The sequence below is a fragment of the Hippoglossus stenolepis genome, chromosome 15 (assembly GCF_022539355.2).
Source record: "Hippoglossus stenolepis isolate QCI-W04-F060 chromosome 15, HSTE1.2, whole genome shotgun sequence".
Classification (NCBI taxonomy): domain Eukaryota; kingdom Metazoa; phylum Chordata; class Actinopteri; order Pleuronectiformes; family Pleuronectidae; genus Hippoglossus; species Hippoglossus stenolepis.
Window position 1 is genome coordinate 19,966,312 of NC_061497.1, and position 26,188 is coordinate 19,992,499.

General features: G+C 41.9%; 3 protein-coding genes across 3 annotated transcripts in view; 2 read left to right on the forward strand and 1 right to left on the reverse strand.

Moving 5' to 3' along the window:
- The first annotated feature begins 1,241 nt into the window (after positions 1 to 1,241).
- On the forward strand, positions 1,242 to 6,738 carry LOC118122668 (tyrosinase-like). Its single transcript, XM_035179534.2, has 5 exons — positions 1,242 to 2,119; positions 3,355 to 3,571; positions 4,815 to 4,962; positions 5,053 to 5,234; positions 6,318 to 6,738. Exons 1-5 carry the CDS (start codon positions 1,298 to 1,300, stop codon positions 6,578 to 6,580), a joined length of 1,632 nt encoding a protein of 543 aa, XP_035035425.2. The 5' UTR covers positions 1,242 to 1,297; the 3' UTR covers positions 6,581 to 6,738.
- Positions 6,739 to 7,313: 575 nt separating this feature from the next.
- Positions 7,314 to 18,189, reverse strand: chordc1b (cysteine and histidine-rich domain (CHORD) containing 1b). Its single transcript, XM_035179219.2, has 11 exons — positions 17,979 to 18,189; positions 14,871 to 14,920; positions 14,737 to 14,793; positions 14,436 to 14,596; positions 13,712 to 13,812; positions 13,409 to 13,467; positions 11,475 to 11,545; positions 11,131 to 11,236; positions 10,861 to 10,980; positions 10,684 to 10,746; positions 7,314 to 9,281 (listed from the first exon to the last, which is right to left on the reverse strand). Exons 1-11 carry the CDS (start codon positions 18,040 to 18,042, stop codon positions 9,108 to 9,110), a joined length of 1,026 nt encoding a protein of 341 aa, XP_035035110.1. The 5' UTR covers positions 18,043 to 18,189; the 3' UTR covers positions 7,314 to 9,107.
- A 115-nt stretch (positions 18,190 to 18,304) lies between these two features.
- LOC118122614 (protocadherin Fat 3) overlaps positions 18,305 to 26,188 on the forward strand; it is a 67,318-nt gene continuing 59,434 nt past the window's right edge. Inside the window, exons 1-4 of the mRNA XM_035179444.2 lie at positions 18,305 to 18,713; positions 19,579 to 22,577; positions 22,672 to 22,806; positions 23,125 to 23,326. Of these exons, the coding sequence (XP_035035335.2) occupies positions 19,602 to 22,577; positions 22,672 to 22,806; positions 23,125 to 23,326 (3,313 nt within the window). The 5' untranslated portion in view covers positions 18,305 to 18,713; positions 19,579 to 19,601. The remainder of the gene's footprint in view (positions 18,714 to 19,578; positions 22,578 to 22,671; positions 22,807 to 23,124; positions 23,327 to 26,188) is intronic.

Below are 26,188 nucleotides of genomic sequence, written 5' to 3' on the forward strand. Positions count from 1 at the left end.
CATCTTTGTTGCCAGCTATGTTTTGAAAGACTAATAAAACAGAGGTCAGATGTGTGACTGACGATGTTTCCTGTTGGTAATGAGAATGAAGATGGAGGATTTTCTCAGAATTTGTGATTTTATCATTTGCCTGAAGAGAAAACCAGCTACAGCCGAGGTGAACTGTCCTTTATGGAGAGAGGATTTCATCAGACGTGGGGACATGGCCCCCTCTGGTGGAGACTCCCTCTGCTGCCCTGAGCTTTATGTCCTGTGATCATTAAACTGTGGATTGAAGGCCTCATGTTTTGTCAGTCATGTGAGACACTGGTGCCCAGAAGGTGACAAACACTTCAAAGTTCTCTTCTGACAAACAAATGCAAATAGCCCAGAATATTTCTTAGCCACAGGCAGAGTCTCCTTTTTGAGCTTCACTCGTTTTCACCTGGTGACGGCAAGAAAACACCGTTGAGCCCAAAATTCACTGCAAAACAGCAAATTAAAAAAACTTCGACTTTCATATAATCAACTCTTTTAATTAAACAAATCTGAAATCTCATTTTCAATCAGATCATACCTGGTGCCAGTGTTTAAACAGTATTTTGAAGTTTACTCATTTAACAACCTTACAACTTTACCTCCTGTTATATTAGGGGTAAGTATATAATACAGTATACTTCACATATTGTTCATTTGAGATGTTGATATAAAAATATGACAACATGGCTGATTATCTCTCTCCTCATCCTGATGTCCCTGTCTCTCTGTGGACCCAGAATTATCACGGTGGTTTTCCTCCCATAATGCCAGGAATAATAGTTTGCTTTATTTGTGGCCGTGTGTGTGCGTGTGTGTGTGTGTGTGTGTGTGTGTGTGTGTGTGTGTGTGTGTGTGTGTGTGTGTGTGTGTGTGAGTTAAATGCCTGTTTTCCGCTCAATTAACAAAATAAGAGCCTATAATGAGGTGATATGTTGCCTATTCATTTGAATGGTATCATCAGGCAAATAATACATTTTCATTAAGGCCCATAAGGACTTAAAAACTCCACTAAATGTGCACAAATGTCATTAGATGAAACTTATTTCTTCTTTGGCTGCAGTTTGCTTTGGGACTGATTTCCACCCACATCAAGTGAGCTTCACCCTGAGGTCATGCAGCATGTGACCGGCTCTACAGAGAGAGAGAGGGGGGGGGCACCGCAGAAATCCCTCAAGTATTTAACCCTGAGAATGGATCACATGGGCTCCACCACTTTGGCTATAATTTCGCTGCGACTGCCTGTATCCACCGTGTTCAAAGTGTGAACCCCCTGGTTGTGATGTCGCCTCTGGTAGTCCTTACCTTCATGTTGTGTTTTGCGCCCGGCTGTGCGCAGTTCCCTCGGCCGTGCGCCACCCGGGCAGCTTTACGCACCAAGGAGTGCTGCCCGCTGTGGGACGGGGACGGCTCGCCCTGCGGAGCCAGCTCGGGCCGGGGCTCCTGCGAGGACGTGGAGGTGTCGGAGCAGCCTGACGGGCCGCAGTACCCCTTCTCCGGGCTGGACGACAGAGAGAAGTGGCCCCTGGTGTTCTACAACCGGACGTGCCAGTGCGCAGGGGACTTCATGGGCTTCAGCTGCGCGGACTGTAAGTTTGGCTACTTTGGGGCGAGGTGCAATGAAAGAAGAGAGTCTCTCCGGAGGAACATTTTCCACTTGTCCAGGGCGGAGAGGGTCAAACTTGTGTCCTACCTGAACTTGGCCAAGCAGACTGTCAGCAGGGACTATGTTGTGGCCACCGGCACCTACATGGAGATGGAGAACGGCTCCAACCCGCTGTTCGCTGACGTGTCTGTGTACGATGTGTTCGTGTGGATGCATTACTACGTCTCCAGGGACGCGCTGCTAGGAGGCCCTGGCAACGTGTGGACAGATGTGGACTTCGCGCACTGGGCGCCTGCCTTCCTGCCCTGGCACCGGGTGTACCTGCTGCACTGGGAGCGTGAGATCAGGAAGCTGACCGGGGACACGAGCTTCTCCATCCCGTACTGGGACTGGAGGGACGCCCGGGGCTGCGAGGTGTGCACGGACGAGCTGATGGGGGACAGGAGCCCCCAGGACCCGAGTCTCCTCAGCCCAGGCTCCGTCTTCTCTTCATGGAGGGTAAACACACACACATGCAACCTAACATCTAACTTCTCTTTCTCCAGTGATATTTATTCATGATAACTTACATTACAGTTGAAATAAAATGAGAATAAATATGATATATTAGTAGTATAGATGCTGCAGACATTTATTAATTCTAACTTGTAAACATGCACCTTAATGGATATTCTATAGTTAAGTGTAATTCATCTAAATGTTCACTCATTCACAGACTGAATCTTTTCTCAAGTTAAAGATATTTGTTCATCACCATTATACAATAGTGTTACAGTTTTCTTTTTTCACTTTGATTAAGTTTTTTCATGAATAAATTGCCATTCAGTCAAAATATAACACATATAAATACAGTTTATGTATTACACAACTATACATACTCCATGGATATTATACAACTCAGTGTAATTAATATAAATGTCCACTCATTCACTGTGCAGGTAAAGACTAATGACACATGAATGAGTAAAAGAAATCACAAATTGTACTTTTGTGTAATCGTGAGGATGAATTGAAAGGACTTGATGAAGAAGAATTTGATCTCTTTCTATCTATCTGTCTGTCTATCTATCTATCTATCTATCTATTAACTATCTATCTATCTATCTATCTATCTATCTATCTATCTATCTGTCTATCTATCTCTATCTGTCTGTCTATCTATCTGTCTATTATCTGTCTATTATCTATCTATCTATCTATCTATCTATCTATCTATCTATCTATCTATCTATCTATCTATCTATCTATCTATCTATCTATCTATCTATCTATCTATCTATCTATCTATCTATCTATCTCTCTATCTATCTATCTATCTATCTATCTATCTATCTATCTATCTATCTATCTATCTATCTATCTATCTATCTATCTATCTATCTATCTATCTATCTATCTATCTATCTATCTATCTATCTATCTATCTATCTATCTATCTATCTATCTATCTATCTATCTATCTATCTATCTATCTATCTATCTATCTATCTATCTATCTATCTATCTATCTATCTATCTATCTATCTATCTATCTATCTATCTATCTATCTATCTGTCTATCTGTATGAAATACCTGTTGATCAATATGATATAATGATTTTATATTATTTAGTAAATACTCATTTCTAATTTCTTGTTATTTGTAAGTAATAATTTGTACCAACAATCTGTCTGACTGTTCACTTTCTCCCTGTCACCTTCATGCTGTGTTCTACATGTGTCTCCACCTGCAGGTCTTATGCTCCCAACCCCAGGTCTACAACGACAGGGGCGTGTTGTGCGATGCCAAGGATGAGGGCCCTTTGCGTCGTAACCATGGAAACCAGAACCGCACTTTGGTGGAACGGTTGCCGACTTCGGCGGAGGTGGAGTTCACTCTCAGCCTGAGCGACTATGACACCGGGGCCATGGACCGCGGCGCCAACATGAGCTTCAGGAACACGCTGGAAGGTCAGATATGAGTCTGAAGAGTCTCTGCTCTGCTGCTCCTCCATCTCATGGTCCGCCTGCAGTCCCTGCACTGTGCTGCTTATGTGTGTGTGTGTGTGTGTGTGTGTGTGTGTGTGTGTGTGTGTGTGTGTGTGTGTGTGTGTGTGTGTGTGTGTGTGTGTGTGTGTGTGTGTGTGTGTGTGTGTGTGCTCCTCTGTATGTTGTTAGTAACTCACATGACATTTGCCGTGTGTAGACGCAGATGAAGGGATACTCACCATTTTCCTTAAGGCTCAGAATCAATAGGTCTGAACATCATCTTTATCATAAGAAACCTCAGCAACACACCAACATGCTCCTGTTGTTTGGTTTATGTTCATATCCTGTGTAATATTAGTGATTTATGATGCATTCATCAATGATTTGAAGAATAAGTCAAAAATAGTAATTTACCATTGTTATATTCAGAGTGAGGTGAAATCAAGAGAACCAGAGTAGTATCCAGTATTTTTTGTCCTTGTTTCAGCAAGAAAACTAAGGTCAATATATTTATCTCACCTCTGATTGTGTTATTTGATCCATAAACAACAACAATGCAGCGAAGATAATCTAATATTGCCGTTGGACATAACCTCAGAGTTGTCCGCTAGAAAATCTGGAAAACAATACAAATTCTACCAAAAACAACGACATGTTGGACATACAGTATCTCGTTCACCAGATTATTCCTGTTTGGCTTCCATTCACTGAGACTCCCTGACTCCGTTGGCGAGGCCCTGTGGGACGCCCGCCTCCGCACTCTAACAACCTCTGGCCTGTGGCTGATATCTGTGTATTTTTTTATCCCAGAGCTGGAATTAAACTTGTACTCAAGATGGTAAATTATGTGCAAACTCTGTTATTGTAGGAAAGAAAAAAATTATAAATCAGCGAACTAAATAAAATGAACATCTACTTTTTATTGATAGTAGATTGTATATCAGGACTTAACTATCAGATTGGAACATTATAATATAGTCGACAGAAGAAAAGCTTTATGGAATCACTATAATACATAGTACACATAATTTCTACAGAAACAATCCTAATCTGTTTAAATTATTTAATTCCAAAATGCTGTTCATATCCACGTTGGTGTTTCCAAAGTAAAATATCCTGTTGTCAGTGGAAACCTGGGGGTGAGGACAACAGGGGGCTTTTGATTTTCTGAACACAACAAGCTGCCATCTTTGTCAGTGCTCATGAGACACGTCTCGTCCTGCAGGGTTCGGGGATCCTCAGACCGGGTTTGGAAACAGCCTTCATATGGGCATGCACGCCGCCGTCCACGTGTTCATGAACGGATCCATGTCGTCAGTGCAGGGCTCAGCCAATGACCCCATATTCCTGCTCCACCACGCTTTTGTTGACAGGTGAGAGACGGCACACGCAGAGAGATACACACACTCCATCCATGTGCATTTACAGAAACTGCTGTATCGGTTTTTCTTTTTCCATTCAAGCATTTATGAGCAGTGGCTCAGGAGGCACAGGCCGTCTCCTTCCCAGTACCCAGACTCCAATGCTCCCATCGGGCACAACAGTGAGTACCACATGGTGCCCTTCCTGCCCCTCCACAGAAACAGAGAATACTTCATTTCCAGCAAGGACCTCGGGTACGAATACTCCCACCTGCTGGACGCCAGTAAGTGGACATCTGAGGTTTTTCTATCTTTGTATTTGCGTCTAAGGAAAGGCTGTCTCTGGTTTCCATTATCAGTGTTAATTTATTTCTCATCGACCCACTGAATGTACTTAGCAAACTACTGTGGTACTTAGTGGAGCGTGTACTTCTGCCAAGGCTAAGCTGCACCAAATTTCACAGACTTGTAGATATCAGTTTCCTAAATGTGACGAATTCCTTTTATCATAAATTATCCCCTGGGAAAACAGTGAAAATGTTGAAAAACACCCTATCTCGCGACTTTAAAGACAGGGAATCCTGGATCTGCCCCCTGATCCGGTTCCGCATCTAAATTTGATTGGTTCTTTTGTGACCCATAACGTCCACTTCCACCAAGATTTGTCCATCCTGTGTTTTTTGTGTAATCTTGATCACAAACGAAAAAGATTCCAAATCTGCACCACATTGCACATCATCATAAAAATCTGTCCCCTAAAGATGCTTGATTTGTATTTTCAAGTTCCAGATGCTTAATCCAAGAGAAATCATGAAAAATGTTGAAAAATGCCCAGAAACAAACAAACAAACACACAACTAGAAAGAGAGAGAGAGAGAGAGAGAGAGAGAGAGAGAGAGAGAGAGAGAGAGCGCGCCTCCACCTCCACCAGTCACCTCATGAAACCCCATTTAAATTCACTCACTTTTTGCATCAATATCCATGATATATTCTGTGAGAAATCAAGGAAAATGTTGAAAAATCTCCCAACTTTAAAGAAAACGGGACAAAATAAATCCTGGATCGGCCTCTGATCCGTATCTACACCAAACGGATTAAAGGATTCTTCCTTATCCCGTTCTGCTTCCTTCCACCAAGTTTCGTGTGAAACTGTTCAGTAGTTTTTTGTGTAATCTTACTTATAAATAAACAAAGCAGGGGTGTAAACATAAACCCCTCAGCTGTGGTAAAAAGGCCTAAACTCCAGGTCTTTATCTGTGAAAGGATAATTTGGTTTGATATCATCTTTCTTTTATTCATAACTTGTGAGAGAACACTAACGTTTTCTCTCCTTCTCTGCGTCCTCTCATGTTTCTCTCTCTCTCCAGATCTGAGGCTGGCAGAATCCATGCGTCCGTTCCTGCAGGCGTTGCAGGACGTGTGGCCCTGGCTGCTGCTCGCAGGACTGTCGGGGGGGATTGTAGCGGTGGGCGTAGCTGCTGCCGTCTTCACTGTCAAACGCAGATTCGGAGGTTCAGCCTGGCTGCACGGGGGGAAGTGGAAAAACTTATTTGCTCTCCCAGAACGACAGCCACTTATCCGGGGTGATGATAGTGAGGACGGCCACTCTAACTACCAAACAACCATGTGACAGCCACAGCCAGGACCTGTACAGTGACACACACACACACATATGAGTTTTAATACCAAAGATCTTTGTCTCTTATACAGTATTTTCACAAAGTATTTTGACATTGTAACTCTGGTTTGAAAAGGTGCTTTAAATAAAGTTTATTATTGTTATTTGTAGTCGTACAACCTTCAAATTCAGTGATTTCAACTGTGTAGCATCAATGTAATTACTACTCAACTGTGGGATGTGACAAGGTACATATCCTTCATTAGTGTACTTGTACTAGATTTTTTATGGGATACCTGATCGCCTTGTTTTCTTTTTTAAGTACTCAATAACAGAGGAATTGGTCTCAGCCATAATGATGTATTTGGTTTGCAGTAATATGATACACTCGGCAAGTACTTTAATACTTTAAGTATCTTTATAACCAAGTACAAAAGTTAATGTGGTTCTTTAACTCAAATTAATTAAATAAGTTTACAGAAGCCTCAGGCGACTTATTATACATACGTAAATATAATCTACATATATTTTATATTTCTGTATCATTTGGTGTTTCTCTCTTGGTTAAATCTCCTTCCTCCTGTTTTACAAATACAAAGTGTGGAGAAGAAAAAGGAAAAGACAAAATACACTGACCATGAAATAAATAAAAATCTTAAGAAATCCAAAACTGAAATAAGCAAATACAGAACTATTACATATCTATAAATTCACTCGGATTTTGAATCAAACTGAATATTTACAATTTTGCAAAAATCAATATCTTTTATTTAATCTTTAAACATTTCACAACAAAAGGGACAATAACAATGTTTTTTAATTCATTTTCTTTCTTATGACATAGATGATTAAATTATCTAATTGTCCAGTTTCCACAGTCGAAGTCTAAACACCAGATCTCAGCTCAACACATAGAAATCTTTGCTTTTTAGACAGATGATGTACAACATCGTTTCTGTGACAGTTCAGTTTTTACCATTGTAAAAATATACAGTTTTGGTTTAGTCCATCTATTGTAAGCTCATACCATAGTTCTGTGGAAAGAAACGTATATTATATTTATGTGGCTGTTGATTTAACCACATTTTGAATAACACTTAAACAGATTCCTCTTTCTTGTTGAGATATTCTTTTGGAAAAAGCAAACAGTTGATATTGTCTATTAAGATGTCAAAGTGTGAGACAAACCCACAGCGTCAGGATGTACAGTACTTCACTATTTTACCTTAAAATCATGTATTAGTTAAAAAAAAAAGAAGCCCTGACATTTGTAAAAGTCATTACAGTCCCAGAAGTTTTGGTTCAAAACCTTCACTGGAAAGGTCACGTCTACGTTAATGCAAAAAAAGTGTTTCATTTCACCAGGTCCCAACAGTTTGAAAGAGTCGGTCGTTAATACAACTCGAACAAAGCTTGTAGTTCTCAGTTTATACAGTACAAGAAATACTCAGATTCAGGCCATCACACACATACATACATCACCCCAAGTTTAAAAGTTCCACTCTGAAGTTTATTTTTGGTAAGACAAATGGGTTCCTCAATAACTTCACCCTCACTTCGTGGTCTCATTCAGCCAAATTTATTTCATACATTCCGAGCCTTGACACATGCTGTCTATAGCAGAGCATTACTTCTTTTAAATAACACAGTACTTTGCTTCTAAATACTTTGTATTCAGTCGGCATTCTCCGATATTACAGTACATTCTCAAAACGGTGCCATGTTGGTTTGACCAGAAAATTAGGAAAAATCTAGCAGCGACCATTTGAAAGGAAATTTTGTACAAAATGTACATTAGATTTAATCATGTTAAAAGCAAATCTACATGTGAAAAAGGTGGATCATCTTATTTCTATGTTCATTTATTCAGAATAAACTCCATATTACACAAGAGGGCACATTTTAGAGATGGAGACTTTCCTACTCGGACGACATGGAGCAGCTTCATCATCACACACAGATAAATATCTAAGAAGACAGCATTTAGTCTGATGTGATTCTGGTGGACCAAACAACGCACCATTTTACACAAGTAATGAAACCAAAGAAAGGAATGAAACACATGACAACGTACAGATGGAATCCTCTTCTTCTCAAGGTTGTTGGAAGAGAAGAAAGTCACAAGTGGGATCCTTTGGGATAACGTGATGTCATCGGTCCATGTGACGAGACACAGGAAAGGGCTTTATGGGTATGAAATGGAAACATGGTCACACCGGACTCTTTGTGTTGATCAGTGCAGTAATCAAGTGAGTCATTGTCTGATTGTAGATCTATTAAAAGTCAGAGCGACCCCCTCTAATCATGCAGTCCTTAAGTGAAAAGAAAAGGCTGTAAAAATACTTGTAGATCTTTAGAATAAACGTAATGACGTCAAAAAAAATAAAGACAAAAATTGAGAAAAACTGGCAAAATCAAGGAAGGTGGCGTCTGAGCGTTATTAGCTGTAAATGTTGAGGGGAGACCGAAATCCCACGTCAGCGAAAGAGGCGACTCTATAAAGAGGTAAAGAAAGGACTGTGTGAGTTGTAAGTCCTCATCATTCGTCTTCGTCTTCGTCTTCACTGTCCTCTTCTGTCTTCTCTTCCACCTTGGGTGGCGGGACGGGGGGAGGGAGGTCCAGACGAGCCCATGACATGGCCTCGGACTTCCTCATGGCTATCTCGATCTTGGCCGCCATCATGTTCACTGTAGTTTTACTCACATCTATCACCTGCGAGGAAAAAAAGGAGGAGTGTGTAAAAAGAGAGAAACTGGTGGTTTAAGGCAGAAAAATAAAACGTCCATGAAAAAGCCCCAAAGCGACATAAAAAAAAAATCCTACTATCATACAAATCTAAACAATTAGAGGTTTCTCAGAATGTTTCCTTATCTTTCCATCCTAGGGGGTAGAAAAACAAACCAAACCAAATTGATGGTTTCTTACATTTACCAAATTAAGGGTGTGCACTTGTAGCCCATGGGAGATAACTAATCCAAACAAGGGAGCAAAGCAGAAAATTGTGTGAGAAACAACAGCAGCACAGTTCCCCCAGTACAAAGGGATCACAGATAAACTGGTCCGGCAAACAAGACTCAGTTAGGTTTTCAATTAGTCGTATATATTCAGCTCCTAATTAATTTTTCTGCTATAATTGCTGCCTTTTTTTAATCCTCACTCCAAAGGTCCCTGGTCTGTTAGCATATAAAATAACATGACTTTTATACTGGTTATTTAATAACGAACAATAATAACTAGTATATTATACTGCAGTAACTTAAAGCAACACTATGTCACTTTTACTGTGCAACAGCGCCCTCTGCAGCCACACAAGGTTATTAATTCTGTTGGGATTGGAGTCCGAGCAGTTTAATATCTCAATGTACTGACTGTGTAGTTCCAGTAACGGAACTGAAACACAGCTGAACGGTGGATATTACCCATGATCCCCGGCTTCCTGAACCAGAAGAGCTGCTGCTAAAACAAATCCACCAAACTCTTTAGGATTTAGAAAAGTTTCCTGCTGAATATTGAAGATAAACTCTGTTTTTTTAACATCTTCTCAGTCTTTTTACTGACCTACAGTTCAACATTACTCTGCAACTTGCTGGACCGGATTCTGACAATTGAAGCTGTCAGTCAGTTCCACACTTCTCACAGGAGATCGAACCGACTCACCAAAGTTACACAGAACGAGAGAAGGTGTCCGGGGGGGTAACCGGACTACATCTACTTTACTTACAAACTTTGTATTTCAGTCATGCATCTCGTTCAAATGCTGCCAGCACAGCTGTTGGGAGCAATTTGCAGTTCAGTGTCTTGCCCAAAGGAAAACTTTGACATAAAGACTGGATTGGCCCGGAATTAAACCACCGACCCTCTGATTAGTGGACAACCCGCTGTATCTCCTGGGCCACAGCCACCCAGTGAGATGAGGAGGAGGAAATAAAGCGGCACCATCCTCTATATTCAAAGTCAGTGAACCATCAAACTAATTTTGAAGCTGCTATTTTTAATGTAAAAAGTTTCATAGTGTTGCTTTAATTATTTACAGAGCCAGTATACATTTTTTTAAACAGCACATATAAAAGATAACAAGACTTTTACATGAGGTTGAAGATGATGCTGTACTTACCCCCCACAAGCTGAATTTCTGCGCAAATTCCTTTTCCCCTTCAAATATAACATGTATGTCGAGCTGAAGCAGAGAACAGAAATAAACCTCAGATTGAAATGAACAAAATGGAAAAAATAAGCAGTTTGGATATCCAGGGAAATTAGTTTCAGATATAAAATCCCTGAAATCCCTCACCGTGATGCTGTTTGCATCCACGTAGCTCAGCTCTGGGACGGCGTTCTTAGCGTAGATGGAGACGATGACCTGCGTCCCAGTCTGGTGCCAGTCAAACCGACACGGAACTACTTTCTTACCCTGCAGGGAGATTCCACACAGACTATACATAAAGTCAAAGTCTCCACCACCAAATCAGTTCCTTCACCGCACAAGTGTTTACCAGACTCCACTAGATGGAGTCACAGCCGCGGCTCTCTCATGCAGACTCACACACATCATCACGCCTACCTCGTCTTTTTTCCTCCATAGATGCGTTCCCTTGGTGCAGCCCTCCTGAGAGAGGAAGGTGTTGAAGTCAGAGGTTTTCCTCTTGCAGCAGCTCCAGTATTTCATCCTGGAGACATAGGAAGAGAAACAGTCGATAACTCGTCACTTGAGAGAAATGGTAAACAAGTGGAGCAGGAAGAGAAACAGGAAAATCCTCCTGTTGCCCTTCACGCTTCTTTTTTTTTTTTACAGTTTCCAGAGAATATCTACCATTTCATGTTGATACAGTGAAACACAGAGATGGAAGGTTCAGGGGTTGAATACTAAATAACTCCATTATATAAGAATAGATGACAAATACTAACCCTTCATGGAAGATAGGAAATCCAGAGTGGAAGAAACATGCGTCGGAATCACTCGCAGGTCCTTCAAAACTCTAAAGAGAACGACAAACAGATTCGGTTCAACAGACTGAAGGAGATTGTTTTTATTATCAAAAAACATTTGGGGATGAATTGAGAACAAACAGTAAAGTAGGTTCTCTTCTATGATTAGTTATTTGAACTGAAGTCTGAGATTATATTTCTCCAGAATTGTCATCTTTTTGCAGATGAATCGTAGCATGCAGGAGGATTCCTTAAAATCTATTGCCTTTTAAAGCCAGTGGCATATTTTAGAATATTATTGAATATTATGTAATGACAGACAAAAATTTGACAAAACACTAAATTCAAACTCTACCATAACCTCAAATGATTTTTCTACTAAAAGTGAGCAGCCCTTGAGAAACCATGTTATGGCTTTCAATCAAATCAGTCAAAGTACAATTATGGAAGTTGTTCAAGTCTCACTTAAAGCTTCTTATAAAACCCTGTCAATGTAAATTTCTCCCCTCACACTTTATGTTCTAATCTCGGGGGGGGTTCTGCTCTGACAGGTCAGATTAGCTGGAGCAAAAAAAGTTTGGTTTAAATCCGTCTCAGCACAAACGAGGAGGTTAAGTGGTGGTTGAGCTTTTTGGGGAGTTAAATTCTAGTTTGAGCACTAGGTTGGAGTAACGTTATTTTTATTTAACTGCAACTATAAATATTTTGAAGATTTCTTCCAATACAGTCAAGGTTGGAAGTATTTGGATGGTAAAATTGTTTGGGTTCTTCAGGTTCTGAGCTTCAGCATATTCAATTGGTTACTTAGTTTATTGTCCTGAAACGTTGTACAATCACATTCAACCCCACAAACAACAGAGCAACACCCGGTTCACATCACTGAGCAGCAACAATACCAAACAAGGACATCTCAATAACATTAAACTTCCACCGATAGTAAAAAGGCACCGAGACAACAGCTGGCGAACAGCGGGACCATGATGTCTTATTATGTGTCGCTGTGGCTGCAGGTATTTGCCATTTGCCGAAGCCTGTTGCCTCTTATCGACCTGTATCTGTGTCCTGAGGGGCATTGTGGGAAAGTGGCAGTTGAGTGGGTGAGTGATGTCCTGTGTTACCGAGGCAGGGAAGCAAGTGACGGCCTCAGAGTTCGGCTCTGAGAGGTCAGGTGTGGGACGACCTGTTATCTCTGCATCAGTGTGGTTACGCATGTTTATTTAGTTTTGTCTGTGACAGTGAGCATGTTAAAGAAACATGTAGAGCAGAAGGTTAAATGATGGGAGTTAACACAGTCCTTTAAATTTCCGAATGACTAGGGTGTGATTTGGACATTCAATATTAATAAACTTTTAAACAGGGGACCAGCTCTCTGTAGCAGCGGAGGCTGGGACTCATCAGTGTAAATGATGTTGTCCATCAGTGCGTTCACAGCAGAAATGACAACTAATTCTCCAGTTCAGGGTTCTACCTCCTGAGTCAAGCATCGCTGAACTTTGAATAAACAACTCTTTGTGCGGCAGCGGTGGCTTCAGGGTTGAGTGGACCAGTAGTAAGTCTACTTTAACAATTTCAGAATGAAAAGCTGCAACCAGCATCACCACAGGATGAGCAAACAGTCCATTACTAACAGGAAGGTTTAGAACAGGCACTGACCTAGAGAAAATAATTTCGGAAAATCGGATACTACCAAGTGCAAAGTCTCTAATTTGAGTAGGTTTAAGCCAGAATTGAAAGAACTGTACGGGAAATGCACATAACGCCCTAAACCTTAATACTAGTAATTTGGTTCAGTAGTGTAAACATTAAGCTGTTGTGGTTGAAGCCCTCAAAAGTACAGGATTTTTACACATTTCAACACCACAAGAATTTATTCCACAAGGTTTTTCACGTGATGCAGAGACACTTTCACCTACTTTGGTACAGCCTCCATTTTTACAACACGTTCCGATCTTGATCTCGTCGCTGTCTTCCTCTATAAAGACAGAGACACAAGAGCTGACTTTCAAAGAGCATCAAACAAGTACTGCATTCACAAATATGACACATCGTCCCGTCCCTGTCAGCTGTCAAATTCCCTGTGGCCGTCCATTAACTTCCGCTGTCAACACGACCTTCCCGGCTACTATAACAAGAAGTGAAAACCTGTGATGAAGAGGAAAAACAGAAAGACGGACGAGTAAAGAAGAGACGAGAGTGGATGAAGTTCGGTTCTTCACCTTTCTCCTCTGCTGTGTTTTCAGTCAGCTTCAGTTTCTCCAGCGCCTGCTTCAGAGAAGTAGAGACTTTATGCTGCAATCTCACCAACGGCTCGTCACCACTGCAACAGAAGAGATAGAAGATGTTTTTGTAACTAAGAACAATTTGGAAGCGTATTTGGATTTTTAATTTAAGTAAGGAACACATTATTGGCAAATATCATTTAAAAATTAGCACTCTGGTATGAAGCCAGCCAAAGACCGATACACCACATGAAAGGAGTTTCACTTTTCAGAAGTTATCACTTCATCAGTCACTTCACCAGTCCACTTCCTTTTGAACTCTGGTGGGATGTACCCTGGGTAAAAGACGAGAACGCCTCTGTATATGTTTGATGATTTCAGGCTGATTTCATGCCTCTGAAACTGTACCTATCCTTTTATGCATTTGATACTGAACCAGAATAATTCAGAGCAGGATGTAGTCTTTGGAGCCATATACTATATTATTATTTCCGTATTAAACGGAAAGCCCTGTATTGAGCGGAGAAAAACTTGCTCGTCTAATCGTGTTTATCTATTTTTTCTCAAAATGCCAATAAAAAGTTTTGACATGATCAAATAAACTTTTAGTGAAGGCTACATCATGTCTGCTTTAATGTGGGGAAACTGCACCATTAATAGGAGCTGAGGGTATTCCTATAGTATCGATTAAAAAATAAAAAATACAACGTTTGAAGCGAACCTCGGTCTGCGAATCGCCTCCTGAGGTATTGGTGCGGAAATGATGTACTCGTTAAACTTTGTTTTTTGGTCGTCTGTTTCTTTCCCTTCTCCCGATGACGTCACATCTGGTTTCACCGGCTCAGGAGGCTTCTCTTTGTTATGGGGACCTTTGGTGCAGCCCTGCGAGGAGAGGGTGATTGTGTTGGACAATGAAGGCTCAGCCAAATACGGCCACAGCTATAAGGCGGCAGTCAATGCTTCATGAAAACAATAGACAATGAGACATCGGAGTATGGATTAGAACATGGACATGGACTCACAACAATGCTGAGGAAGTCAGAGAAGTCCGTGGTTCTTCTCTTGCAGCACGACCATCCCTGGAGGAAGTTAAGGAGACATTAACTTTAACCAGGAAACAGGACACGAGCTGACTGTGCATTTTCAGCCATTTTACCTTCAATGCATCATGGAACACAGGGACTCCCGGGTGATAGGTGCAGCCATCTGTGAAAAGAAAACAACGCTGATTAATTAAGAAGAAAAGTATGTGACAATATTGCAAATGGTGTAACAAAAGCAGCATTGAATAACATTAACATGTTTACAGGCTTTTAGCTTTACTGGCATACTTTATAATTAAATCTACGTTCATAAATAATTAAAACTTTCAGCTTTCACAAGAAGGATTTCAGCCTAAACTGCTCAGCTTGGAAAAATGCCTTTTTTATAATAGAAAACGCTGAGTTAAGTTGTCAAAGGTTTTGAATGTTGCACGACATCTAGAGAGTCAACAACTGCAAACAATCGAGTCACTTTCAGCTGTTTTAATGGGACCATGCTTTTCTAGGTAAAGAGCATGTCAGTGATGTCAGTGATGTGGTGCATCTGTCAGTGGTCAGCGGAGTCTGACGCTGCCTTCACAGGTCAAAGTGACGTGAACCTCACAGAGAAGCATTGAACAAAGTAAAATTAACTAACTATAGATGCTGGTTATCGCAGCAGCATTTCACGTCTTTATGGGGGTCACACATGCCACTAACAATATTTATCATAAAGTACTCAGGTGGTAAATAATGACTTTAAGGGTAGGACTAAAATGCTGATATTAATCAATGCAAAGTAAGTACAGAAGGTAGATCGCCAAAAATACATTTCAGTAGAGGTCTACTACAGGCCTGGCAAATCAAAACATAGAGTATAATATAAAAGATGAAAAGGAAATAAGATTTTATAGATAATGTTCATTCTTCATGTAAAAATAAACCATAATTGTCACTTCCTTTTACATAAAACGCATCAAACTATTTGCATTTGTCCCTGTAAAGAGCAGATTTAAGATATTTTAGAACAATAAGAAATGATGACAATCCATTAGTTTAGTTTTGCTTTAAACGAAAAGGACAGCATTATTTTTTTGAATGTCAATTTTAGGGAACAGCCCTGAAAAGCGAATCAGAGTGGAATGAATAAAGAAATTCAGTCGGGCGACACTATAAATGAAGCATTTTCCTCCTTACAGTGCAGCCGGAGCTGTGGCCATTCCATGCTAATGTGAGAGATACACATCTTAGATAGAAAGGTAATGATAATATACTCCAGTGTTATGAAAAGAGGCATCCTATTAAAATGGAAATTGGACTTGACTCCTGCACGGACTATCTGGCACCGCACAATGTCGTATTACCTGAAGACAGAGAGGACGTTTCTAACAAATGAAAATAAGTGACTCGCTGGGGTTTTGTCGAAGGAGCTGAAGACAATGTCCCTGCCTTCAAATTCAGATTGTGTTTAGATTAGTGGCTTCGTATCAACAAGCGTCTAATAAACAAAATTTATCTTAAGTAAGAAAACTCAAGATGAAGAAGTGATGGATGAAACCGGATGAAAGTTTCTTTCCATGTGGTTTTGTTGGGGTCGTAAACCTCTGAATTATTTATTTATTTGTAGAGAACAATAATCTTTAAATTATACATCAACAGTAAAATGTGTGGGGAAATAATAAGATCATTTTCATATAATAAAACACATAATAACATGGTGATAGATAGTGTTTGCCATACAAATTGTGCTATAAACAGGAACTCAATCATGGTCTCTTCTGCACTTCTGGAGGACGCGTATGTCAAACAAGCTTTTGATGATGAATAGTGTTTAAATTGTCTGTTACATAACATGAAGTGCTTTGCCATTGTCTTGAAGAGGAATAACTCAACTAAATAATAAATAATGTAAGTAATAAAATAAAGAAACATTCCAGATAAATCAGGATTGATTCCTAAATGTAGCAGGTGATTATGAGTATCGTCTCTGCAACTGCAGGGAATGAGGCTTCAAGATATACTCTGGCTTTCCTCAGGCCATTGTGGTAGTAAAGAAAAGGATTAGCTCATAAATATTTACATTGTGTTTCCTCATGAATTTGTGCTCCTGGGTCTGAAATGTTCACTATTCTTTGTTTGCTGAAGGGCAGACGTGCCATAAACATGAGGTTGGTAATAACAAACCCACTAAACCTACTCAGGGCTGTTAAAATGTCCTTATAACAAATATAAAATCCTTTTCCAATTCTATAAAACAGTGGTTATTGGACACTTAAACATGTCATCATCTAGAGTAGTCGGAAAAAACTGTTTTATTATTTGTTTTCAATTTTTGTGCATATGTGGGTTTGGCTCTAACCTTTATGTCCTTTTGCTGGATTGTCTTTATATACTTATTTGTACTTTTGTGTTGTCCATGTGTCATTATCCTTGTTTACTTAAGTCATTGGTTTTAATAAATCATTTAGGTGTGAGCAAATCTGCCACATTTACATGTTGGACCCAGACAAACATGTTATTAAATGTGCGTTGTCCCTTGTAAATGAATAAAGAAACATGAACATGGACTGTGAGCATGTTGTGGTGTATTGGGAGGCAGTAGTGATCCTAACATCTGTATCCAGATGTTAGGATCACTTCAGTTGTGATTCATGACTCGTGTCTGTGTCCTAGGAAATTTAAACTTGCAGGACAACTTGGTGTGAGGGTGGATTGTGATCTTTTCAAACACATCTAAATGCTGCTGACACATCTGCTACTTTAATGATTTAAAGTGAAAGTTTAATGAACATTTTAACAGCTTTACATCCAGTTCATTGGAGGAACAAGGTGGCTGTTGCTTAACGAGATGAGTGTAACTGTGTTAGACATGTGTAACAGCACAGTTGTGATTATGGAATAACACTGAGGATTGTGTTGTGTGTAATCTACGTGCAATAAGAGTAAATACACGTAATACACCGTTGACTGTAACTTGTAACAGTGCTAACGGCTCAGTGAAGTTTGAGCCCGCTGCTAATCACAGTAGCTTAACATAATACTAGCATCGCGGTAAACAGCCGGCTCCACGTGTCGTTACCTAACTGAGTCACTGTCTTTATCTCTATGGATGAATGGAGTTTACAGCCCCAACACCAGGTCAGCTACGCGGGCCCAACGAGCCCGGCCGCCGGCTACACAAACTTCCAGAGGAACCGGGGTTAGCATGCTAGCATCCTGGAGCTAACTGACACTCTACTCACCCTCCGGGTTGTTCTCTGGGTCAAACCTCTGTCCGCATCCCTTATTATAACACAACACAGACATGGCGACCCCCCCAGTGGAACTAGTTACACTGGTCACCGGGCGTTGAAGTAACCAGTGACGGGCTCGTGTGAGCGTGTGCGAGCCGCCGTCCGAAGCGCAAACTAGCTGTGCATCGCCCCGGTCTCACTTCCGGGTTGTGCTCGGCTGCGCTCGGCAAACATCGGCGCTCGCTCGCCCGACCCGCCTCCTCCACCTCCTCCTCCTCCTCCGCCTCCTCCTCCATCCCGAGCCCCGCGCGCGGCCCCGCACCGGCCACAGCTGATGCGGAGCGCCTCCAAAAAAAAACTTGCGTGAAGCGACACGTGCGTTTGAACCACCTTTTCATCCCGGACTCGAACCTCTCCAGGACAGCTGACTGTTTTGAAGACAGTTTGGTGTGAAACTCCTGCAGATGAAGCCCCCCCCCCTCTACAACCCGGGTTACTGTGGTCAGGTGCACGGGAACTGGGGCAATAGCTGCTGTGTAGTTTATTTTATTTATTTATTTTATTTTACAGAGGATGGCTGCAGCCTGGTAGACAACGGATTTGTGCACATGCATTTGTTTAATTCCCATTTCGTGCATCAGCAACGATTTCTGCACCAGTTTTTTTTTTTTTGTGTGTGCAGAATTGTCTGTGGGAGACGGGATGGGGAAGGATTTACTTCCACTACAGCTGTTTCGTCTGAAGGTAGGAGACCCAGTGCGATGTGTGAGAGAAGTCTGAGTACAGGAGAGTTGATGCAGCTGCAGACTGAAAACTCGTGGATTTTGCACGGAGCTCCACTGGTTCTGCATCAACACAGGAGGCAATGAATGCAGCCTAAATATCTCCTGTCTTTCTGAAAAGCCTATTTGGTGTTGATTATAATCTATATGCATGTTCATATTTGCAGCATAAATAGGCTTAAATGTTCATCATCACTTATTCTATTCTATTTTTTGTCGAGATCAAAACATTGCTTCAGTATAAGGTGAAGCATAAAACACATTTTAGTTTTTCCCATTTCTATCTGGTTTTCAATTTGCATTTGAATTTACTTGATTGCAACTTTTCCAGGCTGTTTCCAAAAGTGATTTGTGCAACCGATCCCTCAGAGCGTGCTATCTTCTGTTCCAGTTACATATTCCTCTTGTGAAAATGTCCCAACCCCGGTCACTGGCTAAAGAATAACAAAGTCCTGTGTGTCTTTTAGCCGAGTCTTTGTGACAGTGGCAGTGATTGTTCCCGATCGCTGTTATTCTGTGTGGTGACACGATATGTTTCACTGCAGCTGTGTAAGTGCACTGTGCCTTAGATGTGCTTGTTTAAAGACATGTCAGTCTGTGCTACAGAGCCTTTCGGGTGCAGTGTTCAGTGCCTGAGTGCAACCAGCCTGCGCTCAACATTGAATATGCTATCATATCCCCTTAGTGATCAGACGTGCCCCTGAAATGTCTCAGCAACTTTTGTCTCACGCTTCTCTATCAAATTTTCAGCATGCACAGAACGTGTCTCTAACAACTCACCAACTGAAGCCGGATCTGTCTTTCTTTGGTTTTCTTTCCAAATATAGGGTGACTGGGTGATGGAATAGTGATGAAGGCTAATCGGTGGGGAGAAATGCTTCCTCTACCCGGCTTCTCTCTTCTTTTCCATTTTATTTTATTCTTCCTCCTCCTCTTCCTCCTCTGTTTCCCCTCAACCCGTGCCCAGTTCCTGTCCGAACCCCGGGCAGGACAAGGCCTGCTGCTCTTCACCCAGCCGGCCTATAACGCCTCCATCTTCGAGAACTGTGCCACCCGAACCTATACCAGAAGTGAGGTCAAAGTGGGCATTTTTCTTGCTCCGCCTCGGTCTTTAGACATTAAATATTCTGTTGCGTCTGGAGACAACGAGGGAATCTTTCAGGCTGAGGAGTTTATAATGGGAGATTTTTGTTTCCTCCGTGTTCGCACTAACGGAGGCAGTGGTGCAACATTGAATCGGGAAGTACAAGACAATTACACACTGACAGTTAAGGCATCTGCTCAAGGAGGCCTAGAGGCCTTAGCCACTATTTATATCAAGGTCTTGGATACCAATGACCTCCGACCTCTCTTCTCCCCAACCTCTTATTCATTTGTTGTCCCTGAGACTGCCCCTCTGGGTGCCAGCATCGGACGTGTAACGGCCACAGACGCCGATGTGGGCTCCAACGGGGAGTTCTACTACTTCTTCAGGAACAAAGTTGAACTCTTTGCTGTTCATCCGACCAGTGGGGTCATCACCCTGACAGGTCAGCCCCGGGTGGACAAAGAAGAACGATTTGAGCTGGAGGTGCAGGTTGTGGACAGAGGGATGAAACTCTATGGGAACAATGGTATCAGCAGCACTGCTCGGCTGATCCTAGTTGTACAGAGGGTTAATGAATTTAATCCTGTTCTCAGTGCAGTTGCTGTTGTTCCATCATGGACGGACAAGGACCCTGTCTATGCCGTAGTGACTGTGGAAGATAAAGACGAGGGGGTATCTGGAGCAATTGAGTGGGTTTCCATCATTGAGGGTGACCCCCTTGAACAGTTTGTAGTTGATAGATCGCCTGGTGGGAATGAGTATAGGGTGAGAACATCAGAAATCATTGACTGGGACACATTCCCGTATGGCTGCAACATAACATTCCAGGCTAAAGACAGGGGTATACCGCCAAAGTTTTCTAATACCCAAGTTGTTCAGCTGTTGGTAACAAAGCCAGACCCAGTTCTAGCGAATTTCGAGAAAGATGTTTATGTAGTCAAGCTGAGTGAAGTAGCTCCCCCAGGCACTATTGTGGAGATGGTGAAAATCTCCCCAGCTTCTCTGAGTGTCAATTACAGCTTCAGCGGCCTCTCAGATCCAACGTACTTTGATATGAACCCTCTGACTGGAGTTATTATGACCACAAGGCATTTGACGAGAATGTCGCAGGATTACATGGAGATGGATGTAGTTGATACTATCAGTCAGAGGCGAGCAAGGGTCAAAATCACCATTGAGGATGCAAATGACAACTCCCCGGTGTTCAATAGGCCGTTTTATGATGTTGCAATCAACGAGAGTTTACCTGTAGGCACCGTAGTTCTTGTAGTGTCTGCGTCGGATTATGATAAAGGAGAGAATGGGTTTGTAACCCATACAATCAGTGGCCAACAGTCACTTCCATTTGTTATAGACCAAGACTCAGGTCAGGTCAGGATCACAAGAGACCTGGACTTTGAGTCATCAGATGATATCTATATTTTTGCAGTGCGGGCATCTGACTGGGGTTCACCCTACAGACGGGAGAGTGAAGTAAATGTTACCATTCGTCTGATAAATATCAATGACAACCAGCCTCTTTTTGAGATGGTTTCCTGCAGGGGGATGATAAGCCGTGATTTCCCTGTCAGTGAGACTATTGTCACCTTGTCAGCTGTAGACATGGACGAGCTAGGAATGGTGAAGTATAAAATACTGTCTGGGAACGAGTTACAGTATTTTGATTTAAATACAGACTCCGGAGCTTTGTCACTGAAAAGGTCATTAGAAGTCGATCATTTAAAAAATGGGATATTCAACCTTAAATTGGTTGCAACAGATGGAGAATTGTTCTCCGATCCTACATTTGTAAATGTATCTGTGGTGAGGGGCAGGATGCCAGCCAGGGGGTTCAACTGCAGAGAGACCAGGGTAGCTCAGCTGTTGGCAGAAAAAATGCTGTCCAAAGCGTCTGCCATGGCGAGACCAAGACCTGACGTCATAAATACAGACCTTTCCTTTATGAACAAACAGGCTCCACAGTTTGAGGCCTTGCCCACGAGTATCCTAGTGAGAGAAGACCTCGCCTCTGGCGCCAGCGTGTTTCAGGTGCGAGCACGAGATGGTGACACAGGCTTCAATGGCCGTGTCCTCTTTTCCATATCTGATGGTAACAAAGAAAACTGCTTCAATATCAACATGGACACTGGGTTGATAACTGTGTTGCAGCCACTTGATCGTGAGCGAATGGATCGTTACTTCCTGAACATCACCATCTACGACCAGGGCATCCCTCAGATGTCCAGCTGGAGACTGCTCACCGTGATCATCGAGGATGCAAATGACAACGACCCCCAGTTTTATCAGGACAGCTTCTCGGCTCTTGTGTCTGAAAACACTGCCGTCGGCGTGCAAGTTATTACTGTCACTGCGTTTGACAGAGACACTGGTCAAAATGGACAGCTCTCCTACGTGATGCTGACCTCGGTCCCTCAGTTCGGAATCGACAGTGAAACCGGAAGTGTATTTGTGGCGAGCTACTTGGACAGAGAAGCAGTTCCAATGTTCATTTTGAAGATTGAAGTGAGAGACAAGGCTGAGAGAGGCACTCGACGGTCGTCAGTGACAACTCTTAGTGTAATACTGGAGGACGTCAATGATTGCGCTCCAGCTTTCATCCCCAGCAGCTACACTGCTCGAGTACTAGAGGACCTCCCACCAGGGGCAGTGATTACCTGGGTGCAGGCTCAGGATCCAGACATGGGCCCCAGTGGACAGGTCCGATACTCCTTGATTAATGACTTCAATGGCACTTTTGAGGTAGGTCCCCATTTATATGGACTTTACTACCATGTATGCTGATCCCCTTTTAAATGCCAGAGTGTGATCCAGGTGCCTGTGACACTTTGTACAGATCAATCTCGTTAGTGGGATCCTGAGGATTTCCAAGGAGCTGGACTTTGAGAAACAACAGTTTTTCAATTTGACAGTTCTCGCTGAGGACAGGGGCATACCAAGCCTCAGAAGTCAGACATTTGTGGAGGTGGAGGTGGGTAGCACACACACACACACACACACACACACACACACACACACACACACACACACACACACACACACACACACACACACACACACACACATTGGTCGTATTAGAACATTAGCTTTCAATTCTTGATTCAATTAAATTTAATTAAATTCAGTTCAATTGACATCTGCTGAAGCAACCATTTAGGATACATTAGCAAGTATAAATTAATAGTTAATTTGCAAAAATAATAACTTGTAAGGAAATCATGTCGCTAGTAGCTGCATGCCATTCTTTAAAAAAATAATAATCTTGAAGTGAACCTCTACATGTCTCCAGGTGGTGGATGTCAATGAGAATCTGTACGCACCCTACTTCCTCGACTTTGCCGTGCGAGGCTCGATAAAGGAGAACTCTCGTGCAGGCACCAGTGTCCTGACAGTCAGCGCTAAGGACGACGACAGGGGACGCGATGGCGTATTGAGGTACTCCGTCAGAGGAGGCAGCGGACTCGGCACTTTCACCATTGACGAAGACACAGGTGTGACACAAGATCCATTTTGAAGCCTATTTATGTAAAGTGAAAATCCAATTATGTGTAGTGCCATGATTGGAATTTCAACATGAGTGTTTTACTAATCATTGCATATTGCATGAAATCAAATTTCTTGGCAGTCGGTGAGGACATTCACTCGTGTGTGGTTTTTCCTCAGATCTCTGTTTATATTTTATTTGTGCCACTGTGCCAGAATGATTTGCAAGTTAGACAGCATCACCAGTTGCATGGTTGCTTTTGAGTGAATGTGCATAAGATGGAGAGAGTTGAAGCGAGTGTGAGGTACAGTCAAAGTCAGTGTGTTGATGTGGCCTCACGTGGGATCTGTGTACAGGGAGATCATTACTGTAATGAGGGCAGCATGGCCGCTCAGTACAGCCGATGTAGTGCTGTGTGGATAACATTGATCAAGGCTCTCCTACAGCGGCGCCGTCCCTTCCAAGCGTAGTGAAATCACTTATTTAAGGAAGCCTGACCCAAAAAGACTCGTAGTTGTGTCCAACTGTCCTACAGTGTCGAGCCAAGGCTAAAAACAGGGTGAGCCAAACAAAAAGCCGCTACTCACTCACCCGGGGATAAAATTAATCAAATAGCCAGTATGAAAATAGGACAGTACATATTCATCTCCATTCTGGCTCATGTTCAGAACGAAAGGGCCAATATATATATATATGTATATCATGCCATATAGTAATATGACTAGCTGGATAAGATCTTGGCATATTCTATATTTTCATTTCCAGCAGAGAAATGGGACTCTTGTGAGCACAGGGATATTGGCTTGAATCTGAGACCTCTCCAATTGACAGCTTTGCAAATAGCAAGACAGCAAAGTGTGCATATTTTAAATTTCCATGGGAACAGAGGAAGGTGTAACTGAGAGCTCCGACTTTCCCATCAAGGCTCAGCGAGTCTCTGTCTCCACCCATGGTGCCGAAGCCTTTAAGGCTAATCTCTGTCTGTGTGTCGCTCTTCATGGCGCTGAAGCAGTCAAACCTAAAGCTCACTCCATCACTCTGTCACTCACTCTAGTCTCTCTGCCTCCCTGCATGATACTGCAGGGTACTCCTTAGGGAGTTCCACTGTAGTACTGTATTGCATATAAGGAAAGCTGAGAACTGTGTGAATTTTGAAGGCATAAACTGTATATAAAAGTCTATATTTTACTGCTCTAGTGCAACTATTCTGCCTGTTAACAGTCTATACTGAAATTTAACCAGATACTGTAGATCCCAACTATGCAATAAGGGCTTTTAAATCAGTCATGTTAATAATATTTTGAGAATTGTATTTACGCATCCTCCTCATTACCCCCCTAATGCATCTTCACTCCTTTTTATTAATCAGTAACAAAGAAATATTGTTTTAAAGACAACTTGATTTTCTTATATATACTTTAAAAGTTTTTTCTTTATCACTAACCGCTGCTTACAAGAAGGGGCAGCTTTTCCACCAAACACTATAATTTAACAGTTAACATTGCTTTTAAATATTTGGCAAAGTCAAATTTGTTGCATGAATAAAACAATTGTTTTTATAAAACTTCCACTAGGCGAGAGACTTGTTAGCATTAGTAAAGTTGTTGACACTTTTGATATTGCACCTTGAGAAAAGTGGAAAAATTGTATTCAGACCTAAGATTTTATGCATAGAGCATTAATCTATGGTGGAGCAACGAGTAAAATCAATTGTCAATTTTAGCAATGAAGTGATCAGTGGACTAAGAGTTGTCATTTCCTCCCTATCATAAAGTTTGACTTTATATTAGGGAGGAAATGACAGCACTCCTCTCTCTCACCTCTCGTCACACTGGTCCCTACTGTACATGACTCGCACTGGAGGCCTGTATTGACCTTTAACTAGGCTAATTAGTATTGACAGTATAGAAAGCGAGAGTGGAACAGATGGACGGACAGAGAGAAGGTCTCTTTCCCTCACTCTCTCTGCATCTCTGTCTCTTCGTAGATATAACTGTGTACGTGAAATAAACTAGACAACATTCTCCTTAAGTTCAATCAAGCTGCCCCAAGCTGCACACACTCATAGATATCAATTCTTTATATGGGCCTGATTGTATCCCTGAATTATTTCCTGGGTAATTGTTGACAATGAAACCCCCGATCTGGGTCCACACCACAATGTAATGGGCTCTTCCCTGACCCATACTGTGTCCTTCCATCAAGTTTCGTGCTAATCGGTCCAGTAGTTTCTGAGTAATTTTGCTTAGAAACCAACCAACCAACCAACAAACAGCAGACAGGGGTGAAAACATAACCTCCTTAGCAGTGATCACTATGTTCTGTGTAAATACTCACTCATTGACTAGAAATGTGTGTACTACATAAATAGTATTACATAGTATTCTGTGATAGTTCTTTGCCCGCTTTTATTCGCTTTAGTATTTTAACCTCGGTAAGGAGCATCACAGCCAGAGAGAAAGTTTATAGAGTGCAGATTTTCCAGGGGAAATCAGAGTGCTTGTTAGAGCAGAAAGTGAAGGGAGGGGAGTGGAAGTGAAGCGAAGAGTGGAAGGAAGAGGATGCAGAGGAGTCTGGGGTAGATAAAAAAGTGTCAGAAGGAAACACTGCTTTCTTCCTCGCAGACATCTTTAGATTTTTTTTATTGTAAAGTTCCAGCTTTTGTTATTTTCTTTTTACTAGTATAACAAGCAAATGAGAAGTCTCTGACCAGTGCCCGTTTGGTATTTTGAGAAATACTCAAAGCCCGTGCCAAGTATTCCCCTCTTCGAGAGTTTCACTTCTTCGTGTAGCGTAGAAGTAAGTGTTGTCAGGCGTGGACGGAGCCGCACCGCTGTCCTCCCACCACGCATTGGGCCCCCCTGTTGAG